Genomic DNA, 16315 nt, shown 5'->3' with positions numbered 1-16315 from the left:
TCTATCAGCCTTATTCCCTGTGTTCTGTGTTCTGAGACTTAACCTGACTGTGAGAGTCCCCTCACAATCTTATATATGGTTGGAGAACCCACAAACCCAGTATAGGTTCTGTGCTCCCTGGGCACTAGCTGGGGTACCCCTCATAACCTTGGGATTACCTCAGCTACAGGAACACTTATTCATCCCTGTGCCCCATACACCTTTCTGAGTTTGCACAAACAGCGTACCTTAGTGGTGAGTCGAACTTGAGCTTTCAAGGGGAGGTATTGCCAGGACAATGTGCCTACGTGTACCCGAGAATCAGGCATGATTCTCGGGTACATTTTATGGGGAACCGACAACTCCAGACCCTGACCTACTAGGCACATTCTGTCAATGGTTCCTCCGCAAACCCGGAAAGGGAAAAACAAAGAAATTACAGAAAGAAGCAAAATTAGATTACATGCATAGACTGCTACTGGGCTCAGGCGCTAACACTCTGGAACCCTTATACATGGATCAGAGGTAACTAAATGGGCTGAAACCTTTAATGAGAGCCTGGTTACCCCATCACTGTCACAATGTTTCCCCAAAGGAATATGGCAAAGTAAGTTCTGGTAACCCCCCGCCCCAATTTATTGAATACAAAATAGTCTTGAAAATGTCAACTTATTTCGGACGTGCCCTTTCCATTCATTGCCGTAATAGGGGTGAACATTTCCGGGGAGACGCTTATCGATCACGTAGTGGTACCTGAAGGTACATACTGTAGCTGTAGGACGGCAAAAATCTCCAATCAGCGAGTTACATGTGGGAAACGTGGTTGTAGGATATATGTTTTTTAGAATAATGTGCTAGGCGTCATTGAATAATGTACATTTTATCGATTTTATTTATTTTTTTAATTGTTTTTTATCACGTGTGCAGTATACATTTTTCTATAGGTTTACTTATTTATCAGAACAGTTTTTGCCATATTATATATATATTTTTAAATTGATCATATATTTCTTTTTTTTCAGGCAGCTGATTATTCGGACCAACAAGCGTGAAGATACCATACGCCATTTGTACACATTTCAAGAGGAAACTCCCCGATTCAGGAAATCAGATGATAATAAAACATTGTAGTTGACGACAGGTAATTTGTCATTTATGGTCAATACTTCACAAAGATAGTGAAATTATTATTGATTGGCACGTAACTGACAAGTTGCCATATTTGTCATTCCCAGGAACAGGACACTAACCATTAAAAAAAACCAGACCTTTCATTATTTTCATGCTATGAATTGAGTCACTACAGGTGCAACATGCGTTATTCTAAACTCACGAGCATTAACACGCAATACAACTCATATCAGTTTCAATGTAACATTTCTCTTGTCTCCATTAAAAGAAATGATGTCACCGGTGACAACATTGCACAATGTGTGATACAAATCCCATAATTCCATAAATGTTAAATCATTCACATTAAGAACATCAAGCGCTTCGTAGGAACACTGTATCTACTAGGAACCTGGATGTGATTCATACAACATGTTAATAAACGACAGGAGCATCACAGGAGCACGTCGCATGTTGGGACACGGAATGTTTCAGAAGTGCGGAAATGATAATGGTCCCTTACCTCGCTCAGTGGGGACGCACTGGAGTCCGCAGTCGAAGCAGCAGCACCTGTCTGATCCGGGACATTGGTCATCACTGTCGCACTCATCAGGACGGGAATACATACAGGACGAGGAATCAAAGTATGGGCAGGAACCCGTCTTATCTGCCGGGAGAGGACACAGTGACGTTAGAGAAGGAGCCAATGAGAACAGCTCAGCCCGTGCAGAGCCTGAGAACATTTGTTTTAAGATCCATTAATATTGTTTTATTTATGTTCACTTTTCCATATTTTCCCCCACAACCATTTAAAAGAGTACTTTACAGTATGAAATTAATCAATGTGTTAAAAATGTCCATCTTGCTATACTGGATAATGGTGCTGACAGATACAGTAGTTACATTTAAGAAAATATTGAATTTTTCTAATCTGTTTGCAATTTCCTATAGTCAGGAAGACTTTGCCTTCCCTTTGCCAGACATACAGTAATAGCATGGTGTCTTATGTATGGACTACCTCTGTATTTGTATAAAAAGGAGGGAAAGCCACAGGGAGCAGGTTAGCAGGTTGTCTGCAGCAAGAAATAAATGTGTGCGAGGCGGCAGACCAATTACTGAAAGTACTCTGGCTGAGAGCAGTGTCCGTATGGAAAGGATCGAGAGCAGCTAGTTTGATAATAAGCTTCCTATATTCTAAGCTAGGCTGTCTCCTAATCCCTAGCATACATAGTTTCAGAAAATGAGGAATATATATATAGAGAGAGAGGAGAAAAGTGGGTAAAAGATCATCCCTAATATAGCAGTGTCTCTATAAATAAGGCTAAATATCTCACTCTGCCTCTTGCTGAACACACATTAGTTGGCAGAAGCTGCAAGGGACAGGAGACGCCGTTTGTGTGATCGAGCGGCCGACTCTATCAAGTCCCTGCTACTATGATCCCCCGGAGCTGGCCGCTAATGTGTGCTTCCAGTAGCGAGTACCGACGTACGTTTTACGTGTGACGCCGCGCTTCATCTGGGTGAACTTGATTAGGTCGCAAGGGACACTTCTTAAAATGTATTGTTGCTATGACAACCTGTAATGTGAAATATATACTGTATAAGGTAGCGCCCCCTTCTGTCTCTAGCGCCAAGCTTAGAGAGTATATAGGTTATATATGTGGTGCTGTCAGCGTGTAATTAGTTACGTAGTAAGTAATAATCGATTCCTCCGTGTTAAACATAGAAGATAAGTTGATACCATCACTCTTATTACGAGTGAAATGTTTAAATTAACTATGCTGGGAGGGGGTTACCAGGCGTCACAATAACGGCTAAGCCCTCTGGTTACTATACGAACATGTGCACAACATAAAAAAGGGCCTAGTGACCCATAACGTATCATATCATTTCCAACAACAGCAAAATAAAAAACCCCGGGGAAAAAGTGCCTGGCAATAGAAGCTCTTGTTTATAATTGGAGAGGTGGTGACAGAACTAATCAGCTGGCCAAAAGAGAACTTTTTGGGATATACAAACTTACAACGCTGGCCCCTTTGGGATTGAACGTTAACTTCAGCATACACATGCTTTCCTGGAAGAATCAGCATATTGATAATTCACTAACAAGTTTATATTATGATCAAGTTATACTGTAATACACAAATGATTTATTTTGCTCTTTTTTTCCTGTTTTTATTTATGTTTTTCAATGAGCAGTCAGAGGTTTAGGATGAGCAGATTTTTAGGTTAGGTATAAATGAATTATCAATTGTATTACATGGTTTTCTTCCCCTAATCAATTGACGGGACTATTTAAGAGACAGGACAGATCTAACTACCATACAGCATACCCCTGACAAAGCGGAGGCATCCGTGAAACGCGTTGGGTGGAGTTTTATATAGAGGGACATTGTCATTATCGATGTATGTTGTATTGTGTTTATTTGCCCTTATAGCAAACTGTTTATATATACCTGTGGTGTATGTGGTTTATATATGTGGGTCCTGTGTCAGGGATCATTCTACACTCCTAGAATACTGCACAGGTGGAGGCACTGTATATTGTAAGATCATTCCAGAGGATTCACCCCAGGCTCTCACTGGCAGAGGCTCAGGCCTCCTGTGAGCCTAACAAGTAAAGCAACACACCTGGTAACATACATATAGGTTCCCCTCACATGCACCCTATCTGCGATTGGGGGTGGGGGGAAACTGTGTTACACTTACCTACACTGCTTATCTATAGGGTAACAGGACGCACTATAAGGGGTTATCCCTTACGTACCCACAGCAGGTTACCATTAAGCTCTGGCTACCTATATTGATACAGATTATTACATAGTTCTGGTCTACCAGCATCTTCTGGCAGATCGGTGATCAGGGCCAGTTATCCAGCATATTAAAATGATGGTCCCCAGATGAACACACTATCAGCAGTCTACTGATAACCCTGGTTACTTGTCCTTATTTAAGGACAGTGGACAATTCATTCCACGGTGCTACCTTGTGAATTATTTGATCCACGGAGTGGCTGGTGACTGATCCCACAAGTATCTTTACTTTATCCATTTGTATCCTGGACACACAACTAGTGTGTTTACCACAGGATCAGTTTGTGTTTAATCATTATTTTTAACCACCATTATTTTAATTAGATATCAATAAAGAAAAAGTTTTAATTAATTCACTAATCATCCAGGTGATGTATAGAGTGCCGGAATTAGGTTGCTTTTCCTTACCGTGTGCTCATTACACATACATATACATATCTATATATACATGTAGAGGTATCATTACCGTGTTAGCCGAGCTTCAATAATCAAAAAATAAATAGATGATACCGTTCTGTGGCTAACAAAATGCTTTTATTTGTGCGAGCTTTCGAGATACACTGATCTCTTCTTCTGGCGATGTTACAATGAATGAAGCAAGCAAAAGGTATACTTAAAAACAGTGTCTCTTGGAATGTTATCTGTGCTAGTCCTAGTGCTAGTATATATACTAACTGAGAGACCCGGCGTTGCCCGGGATGTGAACCCTGAATAATTATGTGTAAATGTTGTATAATAATGTGTAGTGAAAAATTGGAATTTCATGTAAATGTAAAGACAAACTCCCGGAATGTCATAATAACTGGCTACTCATTAAGCTGCGAGTTTGCAGGCGAGATACAGTATGACTTGTGCTGGAGAGAGAAAAATGAAAGAAGTAGAGTCAGGAAACCCAAACTCCACGGGGTGAAACATAAATACCTGAGAACATACCTGGTACCGTTCAGGTATCACGTCTCCGTCTCTCTCTCTCTCTCTCTCTCTCTCTCTCTCTCTCTGTTTCTTTCTCTCTCTTCTCTCCCGCTGTCTCTTCCTCTCTCTGTCTGCCTCTCCTTTTATTTTTCTCTCCTCCTCTCTTTTTCTTTCTCTCTCTATATTTTATTTCTCTCTCTTTCTTTCTTTGTCTCTCTCTGTCTCTGTGTGTCTCTACCTCTCTTTCTCAGCAGCCCCTCCATACTGTACCTTCCAGTGGCAGAAGACAGCGTGACCTGCAGCCGGAGTAACAGCACTTTCTTGTCCCCTTGCAGTCCCCGTCCCTCTCACATTCTGAAGGTATTTTCACCAGTTCACATCTGGGCTCATACACATCTCGGGGACACGTGCCAGGCTTTTCTTTAAGTTGCAGAAGCACACGTCCTGAAATGACAAATAAGAAATTCAGTTGGGATTATGAGCGATTTATAAAACAGAAAAGTGACCCGGACATGAATTTCTAGAGAAAAAACAATGTTCTGGTTCTTGCTTTATCACAGGGGGAAACTAATGTTTTCTTAACATTGTCACAAAGCTCTTTAAATATCAGAATACATATTAGGGATACATGTAGAGGAATAGCAGAGGGGGAAATATTTACATTAACATGTTTTTAACACAAAAAAACTTTATTATAGGTTGCGATACCTTTTAAGTCTATTTATTATATTATTGTGTAGTTACTTATTTTCTTTTTCCAGTGGAAGGAATACAGAAGACGCAGTATGACATTGGTAGGCTACAGTACGTACCTGCTGACAGAGTAGGTACCTTGACATGGTTGAGACTCTAAAGGTTTTGACCAAAGGATGGAAATAAATTACTCATATACTTATGAGAAGAAAAAATATACAAAAAAACATATAGTAATGTACTAAATAATTTGTCATATTGGATGTGTAATGGGGCTTCTTGCTGTATTGTACCTTGTAAGGGACCAACATGAGCGTTCCTCATGGATTAAAGTATATTACAAAGAGCTTTCCCAATGTCACAGGTCTCCTCTTCAAGTGTACTGAAGACATATCTGAGATTTCAAAAACTCATGTTGGTCTCTTAAAATGCATGAGAACCTACAACTATTCCATATGTTTCATGGCCTGGTACAGCTACTGGGAACGTGTACTACATTTGTTATTAAAGAACAACGCTGATAGTGTTTACTGTTCTGTGCAATAAACCTGATGAAGCCATAGTGTATGGTGAAACGCGTTGGATTAGTCTCTGATTCTCCTTAGCTGAACAGGAAGAAACTTTGCTGCCAGTTACATTAAGTTTGAGCTCCCGCTCAACCTTCCCCGCTCCCACCACACATAGTGACACACTTTTGGATGTGTCACTTCCTAAATATGCGCTAGCAGCGAGGACGCCAGCCCACGTGAGCACATGGAGTGATGGACAGTGCTGAGGGAATCCCCAGAGGTTACCTTCATCACCAGAGGCTCACGTCTAGTGGCTTACATCGGCTCCATCTACATCTGCCTTCCAGTGATTGCGGTGAATGGAGGAGAATTTGGTAATTTATATAGAAATTAATAGGAAGCCAGCAGAGAGAGTTCATTAGAGCAGATGTAGCTACAAGTCTCGAAGAACAGGAGATGTTTGACATAATTATGCTGTCTTCCTGTCAATTCATCTAAACGATGTTTAATGCAAGATAATATTATATTAGCCTTTATAGATACTGTCTGACATTGAGCACTATTGCTAAGTCTCATCTAGTGGGTTGGATGCGCTCTGTGCTTTGTAGCAGATCTTTGACTGCCCCCACTTTCAGCATTGATATAGCTATGAATTTCATGTAGATACTTAGCACTAATGTAGGTGTTTTTGATTAGGACCCTTTCTCAAACTGCTTTTTAACACTGAAAGAACAATAGCTATAGTTCTTGGAACTAAAGATACATTTCTAAAACGTTCTTTGACAGCGGTACTGATAAAAACCTGGAACAAAAATGTCCTCAGTTACTAGCTTTAAACATTTCCGTATTTGGCTAGGCTCCCATCTAACATTTGGTTTGCATATTGACAAACTGACTTCCAAAATCTATTTCACACTGGGTGTACTTCATATAAACATGTCCTGTCTTAGTCCATTGGTCAGAAAACTTGTAACTGTAACTTCTAATGTTGTCAGCATTATTTTGTGCCCAGGACATAATTAAAAACGAGATTATATTTCTTCCTGATAAAATATTTTATAGATAAAATAAATAAAAAGTGCGTTGCACAGCATATGCAAATGATATAATATAGGAATATATTGTATGGTACAGCACCCCAAATTCACTTCAGCAAATTGATTCAATATGCCATTTTATTTTAATATGTAACTGCAACGCACACCATTGTGATATGTTAATTAGACTAGGTTGGTTCTCCTTTGAGTCCAGACACAACGTACATCTTTCCTGTCTTATCTTCAAATGCTTTCTGGGCACATTTCTCAATGATCTGAGCAGGCTTCATACTCCTACTGTACACAGCACTTATCTCCTTAAATCCGCCTCCAGAAACCTTCTTACATTCCCGAAGGTTAAATTAATGAATAACCTGGTTGCTCTTCCATCTTTTAGACCCCACTTCTGGAGCAATTAGAGTCTCTGTGACGAAGCGGCCTGTAGGTGAGGGCAGATAGACGCACAGCCAGAGGATTTCGCTTAACAATAGTGGGTTTATTTGCCACCAAACAGAAATCAACACATTGGGGCTACTGCCCCTTTAAGGCAAAACACAAAATAATGAAATCAAATCCTATTCCTGTTAGGGAAACTAACTAGACTTTGTTGTGGCCCTTTCTAACAGCACTGGCCAACTAACCTGGTCCCTAGCCCAAAACATATGCTCCACATACAAAGTATAATAAGAAGGTCTCTTATCTGAATTGCAGGGATTCCTTCACTCCTTCAGGAATGCTGGTTCTGTGGAGCAATCTTTATCCTGGGTGTGATTCCCAGCTGGACCCCACAGGCCTGCTTCCTTCAGTCCTAGGGTCCATAACAGCCAGACTCTCCTGGCTGGGAGAACTTTCACTTCCTCTCTCTCTCTGGAGGAAAGCAGTCTCTCTGTCTCTGACAGCTTCCTGTCTGTTATGCCTGCTTAATCAGGAGTTCATTGTCCACACCTGCATGAAATCAGACACCCATGCTGTCTGGAAGGGAGTTAACCTCTTCACTCCCTTACAGTCCCTCAAAACTGGTCCCTTTTCTAAGTTCTTCCAAGACTTTGGCCTTTTCCAACTTTAAAAACATATTTGTAATTGTAACTTGCAATATTGCCAACTTATTATTTTGTACCCAGTAGGCAGGAAATACTTGAAAATGAGAGGTACCTCTCAATGTATTGTTTCCTGGTAAAATGATTGATACATTAATACATTCCCAATGATTGAGTCCCCTACATCCACAACGTCTCTATGTCTCTGAGTATCCTGTGTCCTTTCTGTGCAGGAGGAAGTAGTTCCCTGGCTGTTAGAGCTGTGCCATTCCTGCTCTGACTCCCTCAATGTCTTTACTCAGTCTGTCCAATCTATTGGGATAGGTCAGACCTGGCCCTCCTCTTACTTTTCCTCTTTCTCGTGCTTCCTCTGCTAACTGTTACCCAGATACTGCCCTGGTCCTCTATCATAGCTCCCCACTCCTCACACGCCTCACATGCCTCACCGCTAGCCAAAATCAGGGTCTGTCTGAGCAACAAACTCAAGATTCAAGATTGTCAATTTCCCTCAATAATGCGCTACCTCTTTAGAGCAACACTCTGGGACTCCAATGAAACACAGTCTCACATTTGGCACAGAGCTATGCCCCCTGTATTGGCTGCTCCGAAGTGCACGTGCATGTGGCAATACATCCATTCAGTGGCATTCCAAATCCCGCTCATTGCTGTATGGTGCAGCTAACTCTGCAAAAGGAAACACATATGTAACTATGGAGTATCTAATGCTAAGTGTTAGTAATTTGCTATGATTAAGGGTCATTCATTCCAGTGTGTAACCAATGAAGAAACCCCTTTCCTGTAATACGGTAATGAGCAGATATCGCCAGTGACTTATTCTGTTTAGTGAAAAAGGGGTTAAGAACTCTTCTGGATATAATATGCCAACATGTTTACAGCCAGGGGCAGGAAAACCTATCATGGTTGGGTAATTAGTGCAGACTTTAATGTCATAATGATCTTTGGCACACGATAGATGCACAATGGTGTATTGTGTTAGAGGTATTATTACAGAAACTAAATGTCACTCCTAGAACGACCTGTGCTGCACATGCTGTAATGTCCCACCTTGCACATAACATTACATCTAGGAACTTGGCTTCTCCCCAGTTCTTTGATAAAGATATTGAACAGGTAGATCAGGTATTTCTGCGGCAGAGTGTGAGTGGCCGGCGCGCCAAAAACAGATCAGTCCCATAGAAACATATGTATCCGCCTGGACCTCTGCACTGTGACTAATCATTAATACAGTGTCCCTTGCAGGGAACAGGAACTAGTACCTTGTGCCCACTGCCACATATGTGTAGTACATAGATTGTCCCATAAACTGATTTAAATAATAGCATGAACCCACAAGGGTAACTCACTGTTCAGCTAATGTATGTAATGCTGATACAGTTAAGAACCGCCTCTCATTCAGGGATTCCTGTTACATACAGGATTTAGATGAATTACTGAAAGAGCAGAGTTTACAAACAGATCCTAAAAATGTTCTTGGTAGAAAGGCCTCTGGCTTCCAGAGGAAGTCTAAATTTGATCCCACTTTTGTTAAGGGGAATGCGATAACTACTTTTGAAAAAATGGTACAAAGAGATATATCAATTCTCGCTACAGGATACACATTCTCTGCTATACCTAAAAAAACCCTAAACAAAAATCTAACTGTGGGAGAAACCAAAGCCTTCAAAAATCTTAAAAACAATAAACAGTTGGTAATCAAAAAATGCAGGTACGGGTGGGGCGGTGGTGGTGCAGCATAGGAGCGACTACCACAAGGAGGCTTTACGCCAACTTTGGGATAGTCTCTCCTATGCTGTACTTCCTTCTGACCCCACCCTTTAATTTATGTCTGACTAGAGAGAACTCCCTGAGGAGGGCAATAACCTGGGTGTTTTAGATGCCAATGAGGTGGATTTCCTTTTTCATCCATTCCCAACCACGGCCACGTTCCACCAACTCCCAAAAATCCATAAGACGTTGGTCTCCCCTCCAGGGAGGTCTATTGTCTCTAGTTTATTCGAAAAAGTACCCGGGCGCTATCTCTATAAGACGTGTATAGGATGTTAGAGTTAGATGGTGAAGTAAAAAAGGGGGTGTAATACAGCCTTAGAATAATGTTCTTATGATGTCCATCTTTTCTTGTATTCTATTGTCTCTAGTATTGGATCTTTGGGAGATGGTCTGTCACGTTACGTGGACCATTACCTACAGCCCTTAGCGAGATCTCTGCCCTCCAATGTTTTGGACAGTGCAGATTTAATTAACCAAATTAAGGACATTTCTTGGAAACCAAATGTTGTCTGGTTGTCTATGGATGTCACACCACTTTATACTATAATTGAGCTCCACCTGGGGATGGCAGCATCACAACACTTTTTGGAGCTTTCTGATTTATCACCTTCACAAGTTATTTTCATTTTAGACTATTCACCTCTTACTAACACACAATTATTTTTTGTTTGATGGTGTTTACTATCTCCAGACACGTAGAATGGCTATGGGTACCAGCTTTGCCCCATCCTATGCCAATCTGTTCATGGGATGGTAGGAGTCGTTCCACGTGTTTGGAGATAGGAACACTTTTAGGGATCATATTATTTTTTATCGACGTTTAATTGATGACCTCATTTTTATTTGGGAGGGTGATATCACAACACTTTTATCATTTATAGAATCACTTAATACCAATGATTATGGTCTTAAATTCACTTTCACTTATGATTATAAACATTTCAAATATTTGGATTTATTACTATATGTGATCTCTCTTTGAACATACATACGGATATTTTCCGTAAAGAGAACTCACGTAACACTTATCTAAGAGCGGATAGCTGCCGCCCCAGGACCCTCATTAAATGAATACCAAAGGGGCAGTTTATGAGGGTTAAACGTAATTGCTCCCAGGATGACGATTTACATAAGAGGTTTATTGCAAGGGGCTATAGGTCTTTGGATTTAATTCAAGCACGCGGGGAGGTGGAAGCAATGGATAGGAACCAATTACTCTGAAAAAAAACTAAGAAGATCTCAAAATTTGAGAGTTCACTCTTTATTACAACATCCAGCCCACAGGCACATGATATTAGACGGATCCTAGAAAAACACTGGGATATCTTACGCCTGGACCCTATTTTGGGGCAAGATTTACCATCAAACCCCAAAATCGTATATAGAAAGGCTAAAACCATCTCAAATTCTTTATCACCAAGTTTATTTGTATCTGATTCAAGCAAATTCAAGCAACTTACTAGAGGGTCATATAGCTGTGGTTCATGTGAAATATGTAATCTGATTTTACCGTCTAAAACTTTTGAAAGTACAGTTTCGAAAGAAACATTCTTTGTACGGAATTTCATGAACTGTAATTCCACATATGTTATCCTCCTCCTTTCTTGCGGCTGTGGGAAACAGTAAGTGGGAAGGACCACGAGAAACCTTAAGGTACGTGTAATGGAACACGTTAGACTTATTAAAAATAAGGACATTATCCACCCGGTCCCATAACACTGTACCCACTTCCCTAGGGGGGATAGTAAATATCTAAAAGTTTGCGGAATTGAGTATATCCCGACCCATGTCAGGAGAGGGATTTGCATCAGGAGATTGGGTCAGAGGAGGCCTACTGGATCTTTATGTTGAGAACTTTGGTCCCCTTAGGTCTCAACACGGATTGGAACCTTGGACACTTCCTTCAATCCAGTAGCCCTCTCTCTGCTCCACTCTAATTACCATATCGTCATGATTCAGGTCACATTCTTGTCATCTCGTATACATATCAATTTCTGAAAAGTTTAAGTTCACATCTTTCAGATAGATGTCAAGTACTCTAGATTGAAGTCTTTGGAGATTCTTAACCATGTCTCATATCTCAGGTTAATAAACTTGGGATATCTATAACAGTTTTGTAATATTGATAATACAATGTCTTCTCTTATGTATAAATCAAATCTGTATGGTGCTTTATAGATTCCAAGTTGTGACTAACACAACTAATCCGGCTCATTAGATATTGAATAGGTATGATTGGAAGATTTATTTTAGTGATAATGTACAGTACTTGTTAACATTGTATATCATTTAGAAATATGGGTTATGAAATTTAGTTTCTTAATAACATATATCCCGATCTGGAAATTGATGGCTATAAAACTAAAGATCATAGTTATAATTGGAGGTCTGGTTGTTAATGTATTTTATCTAGTAATAAAATTGAAGATAATTATAGTTTTCTTATTATATAAGTTTATTTTAGTTTAATATTATCATGTTCGGAATTAGAGACGTTATCATCTTTTATAGATTAGGAGGAATAAATGTTTGTTCATATTGGGTTTAGTGAGATACATGTCTTCTGATTTATGTCTGTATATGTTCACAAAGGTGATTTTTGAGTTTATTATGTTATGTGTTTATTACTTTATTATTATTATGTTCTTATTAGTATTACATATATCTTTAATGATATTAGTATCACTTTTCATTCACTGTGGGTTTGGTTGTTTTTGTATTGAGCCGAGTGACTGACGTCACGATTCACACTGTATGGGAGTGTTTATGTGAGCTTTTATTAAGCTTTCCTTGTTGCCTCCAGGCTCAGCCAATTAGAGCAGGGTGCATTATATTGCTTGCACCTTGAAGGCTTTAAGATACTGGCTTGGTCTCGATAAAGCTTGTTTTGTTTGACACTCACATACTGCCCTATCAGAGCCACCGTGTGAAGGTGCTCGATGTGGATTGGCTAGTGGCCCATGACGTCACTCAATGGTGCGAACAGGATCTGTATTTAGATGCAGACTGTTCATATGTCATATTATACACCTTGATAAAGGGCACACGGCCCGAAACGCGTTGGTGTGGTGCTTTTTGCTGCTGTCTGGGGGTGATGTTTGATCCCTTTATGGAATAAACTTTTTATTGTACCTGTGAGCCTCCTCTTGCTTTTTTGGCAGTTTGCTGCCCTTTTTCTGCTATTTCTGATGCAGAGAAGAGCATCAGTCCTCTAGAAATTTATTAAATACTCCCTATCGAGTACATACTCCCATAAACAGGCATTTACCTTGGATGACCAGATGTCCCGGTTTAGCCGGGGCAGTCCTGGTTTTTGGGGCTCTGTCCAGACTATTTCAGGCTCTGTCCCGGTTTTATGATTCCCCTTGCGAGCACTAACTGCGCATGCACGAAGAGCGCTTGCTGCACATGTGCGATCGGCACTTCCCCGTTACTAATGTGCATACTTACCAGCAACCGGCAAATTCCGATCACACATGCGCAGTTGGCAAATGCCAATCGCATATCCACACAAGCAGCCGGGAGGTGCCGATCGCGCATGCGGAGTCAGCTAGCAGCATCGCACATGCGTAAATTCTCCCACTGAGCAGGTCTCTTAGAGGAGTACCGCTTGTGCCCGATTTATAAGGCAACTTTTTTTTTTAACAAAGTTAAGTTAAAAAGTAAATACTGGCCTTAAAATCAGCCCGGCCACTTTGTGAGCCAATTACCAGTCAGATGTATGAGGTAGGAGGCAAAAAAAGAGGATGCTCCACCTCAGGGACCTGAGGAAGCCATGTTGCCTGTGGCAGGAAGCTCAAACCTGATGACAGATGATGACAGATACCGAACCTACAGCCTCCTCAGCACCACACGTTGTGCAGGCTCTTCTAGTACTGAAGATACAATAAGAACTGAAAGTTTAAGCTTATTTTAATCATGCAGCATGGGGATGAGTTAATGTAACATTTTCCCACTGAGCAGGTCCCTTAAGCTGCGTCCATAGGACTGCAGCCGTGCTGAGGCACGCGGAGGCTGAGGGAAAGCGGGTGCTTTCTCTGGCCTTGGTCCGCGCGCCGTCCGGGGGCGTGTCGGGGGGGCTGTGACGTCACAGAGCTGGTTCGCCCCCATTGGGCGAACCGCTCACGTGACCGGCCCTGCGCTCCCTTGAGCGCTTAAATTTAAAATTTTGCTAAGACTTACGCTTGCGCACGCTTGCAGAAGCGTAAGCGAGCCCCTGCTAAAGCCGCTCTCATTGCGGCTGCAGGGGTTCACTGCTGAGCAGCAGCGCGCCTCAGCACGGGTCAGCGCCTAAGCGCTGACCATGCCCGAGGCCTTGAGGAGTACCAGTTTTGCCTGATTTATAAAGTAACTTTGTACACTGATACAAAGTTACCTAGATTATATTTTTGTTGATCCTTCAGAAACATTATATTGGGCTAACTTCTGATTCCTTATACAGTACAAACCCCTGTGGTCTGGGAGTGTCGGAATTCAAATTGGCAATTGTTTGATAATTGCTAAAAATAGAAGAGTATTCATCTGTGACACAGCGTTCTGCAGTTTTACAACCATTTCTAGGCAAAGTCTGTATTTATATCATCCCTTCATCGTTTGTCCAGAGCACCTTTTTCAAATTAATTAGCTTGAATTGCTAATGGCACACATTTAGCTACAGCTTTTATTTACTGTTTTTAATTATAATTATACTTTGCTTATGAAACACTGTCACTGCCTCCTTCTTCATTACAACTCTTCTCACCTAGACTTGCCCTCCCAGCACATTTCCACACACAAAGGAGGAAAACACGAATATCAGCTCATGGATAGTAGTGAAAAATATAATAATAAAAGTGAAAATGTATCGTGAGTAGCGGAGCTGATAAACGGTTATAGAAATATGGAGTCGGGTAGAGGGAGATAAGGGAGACGTTGATAAGGAGTGTATAATGAGGAAATTGAGCAAAAATAATAAGGTACTTATTAAAATAGAGTGATTGATCCAAACTGAAATGTGTAACTCCGTGTAAGCTTTGGTGTCCTCACCCCATGTCTCCGAAAGGCTCAGGTGTGGAGTCACTGGGACCGCAGCCTTAGGCTCAGGTGTGGAGTCACTTACTCACAATGAGACGCCGCCCTTCCTCTCCTCCTGCTGCAGTGAGTCTGCTCGATAGTTCACATGCAGGCTCAACCCTGTGTCCCCCGATGTGTCTGTCCATCAGGATGAGTACAACAAGCAAAGAAAGATCGGTGACTGCCGCTCCAAAGAAAAATGAGTGGAAACTCACCAGCTTAGAAAGTTAAACTCCATTTATTAAATCCTTGGAGGAGGAGTTTTGTTCTATTTTTGTCCGTTTTTTATGTTGCTTAATAAATGGATTTTAACTTTCTAAGCTGGTGAGTTTCCACTCATTGTCATTTTGGAGCGGCAGTCACCAATCTTTCTTTGCCCGTCATTTCCATACACGTTGGGAAAAAGTAATACCAGTCTCGGCTCAACAGTTTCCTCTCCAGTTATAAATCCATGATATATATATTTAGACAGTGTTTCGTCTGCCTCTTTCACTCTTTGTTGGTCTATTAAAACAAATTGTGAAATCATTAACTCATTTTCGAGAGAGGGAGTTTGCAGTTGTTAAATATACATCAACAATTGTGCTGCTTAGTTAAACTCTTCTGCGTTTCTCTCTGTCTTTGTGACTCCATCTAAGTCACTCTGTATGGATGTACAGTATACCTCTTTCTTTTTATTCTCATTTACCCTCTATTCCTCTCGTCCTGTTTCACTTCCCCAGTTCTCTCTATCCCTTTACCTCTCACCCTAATGTCTCACCTACCTCCAATATCTCCCTGCCATGTTACTCACCCCTAGGATATCCTGCCCAGATGCCCACCGAGCACAGAACGAGCCCCAGAAGGAGGGAGCCAGCGGCTGAAGACATGTTGGTCGCTGGAGCTCTGTCCGAGTCCCCAGGGCTGTCACACACTGGGATTTATACCTGAGCTCAGGGATGGGAGTGGACCGGACATGGAATAGGGAAGGGAGGGGGCACAGACCAAGGGCAGTTTAATACAAGATGTAATAGTATCAATTGGAGAAAAAGAACCCAGTCTTATAGCACTCATTCACAACAAAGTGTATAGTGATAAATTTAAAATACTTTATTAATAACTATGAATAAAAAATAGGGTGTTAAAACGTAATTAAATACTGTATAGAACAGCACGTGACTGTATCCTTAAGTAACCCACCCTGGTATAGGTGGGTGGATATGGTGTGATCCCTGATTGGTACTAGAGATCAGATGCTATGAATTATAGCCTCCTAAAATATAGGAACGGAGCCAAAGAGAGCCCACCGGATTGACTGTCTCTAATAGAGTGTATCTAGACGTATAGTGCACTCTAAAAAGATACACTCATAGTAATATGGCATGTACTGCGCTTAGTTAGACCTA

The 16315-nt window shown here is 41.1% G+C and overlaps 1 protein-coding gene across 1 annotated transcript in view; it reads right to left on the bottom strand.

Moving 5' to 3' along the window:
• The window catches only part of LOC142491894 (uncharacterized), a 29383-nt gene extending 13584 nt beyond the window's left edge, over positions 1 to 15799 (bottom strand). Inside the window, exons 1-3 of the mRNA XM_075594711.1 lie at positions 15724 to 15799; positions 5085 to 5258; positions 1613 to 1756 (exon numbers count right to left, since the gene is read on the bottom strand). Coding sequence (XP_075450826.1) covers positions 1613 to 1756; positions 5085 to 5258; positions 15724 to 15799 — 394 coding nt within the window. The remainder of the gene's footprint in view (positions 1 to 1612; positions 1757 to 5084; positions 5259 to 15723) is intronic.
• Positions 15800 to 16315: the final 516 nt, after the last annotated feature.

Source organism: Ascaphus truei, chromosome 4, assembly GCF_040206685.1.
Source record: "Ascaphus truei isolate aAscTru1 chromosome 4, aAscTru1.hap1, whole genome shotgun sequence".
Classification (NCBI taxonomy): Eukaryota; Metazoa; Chordata; class Amphibia; order Anura; family Ascaphidae; genus Ascaphus; species Ascaphus truei.
This window is presented reverse-complemented; position numbering and strand designations above follow the sequence as displayed.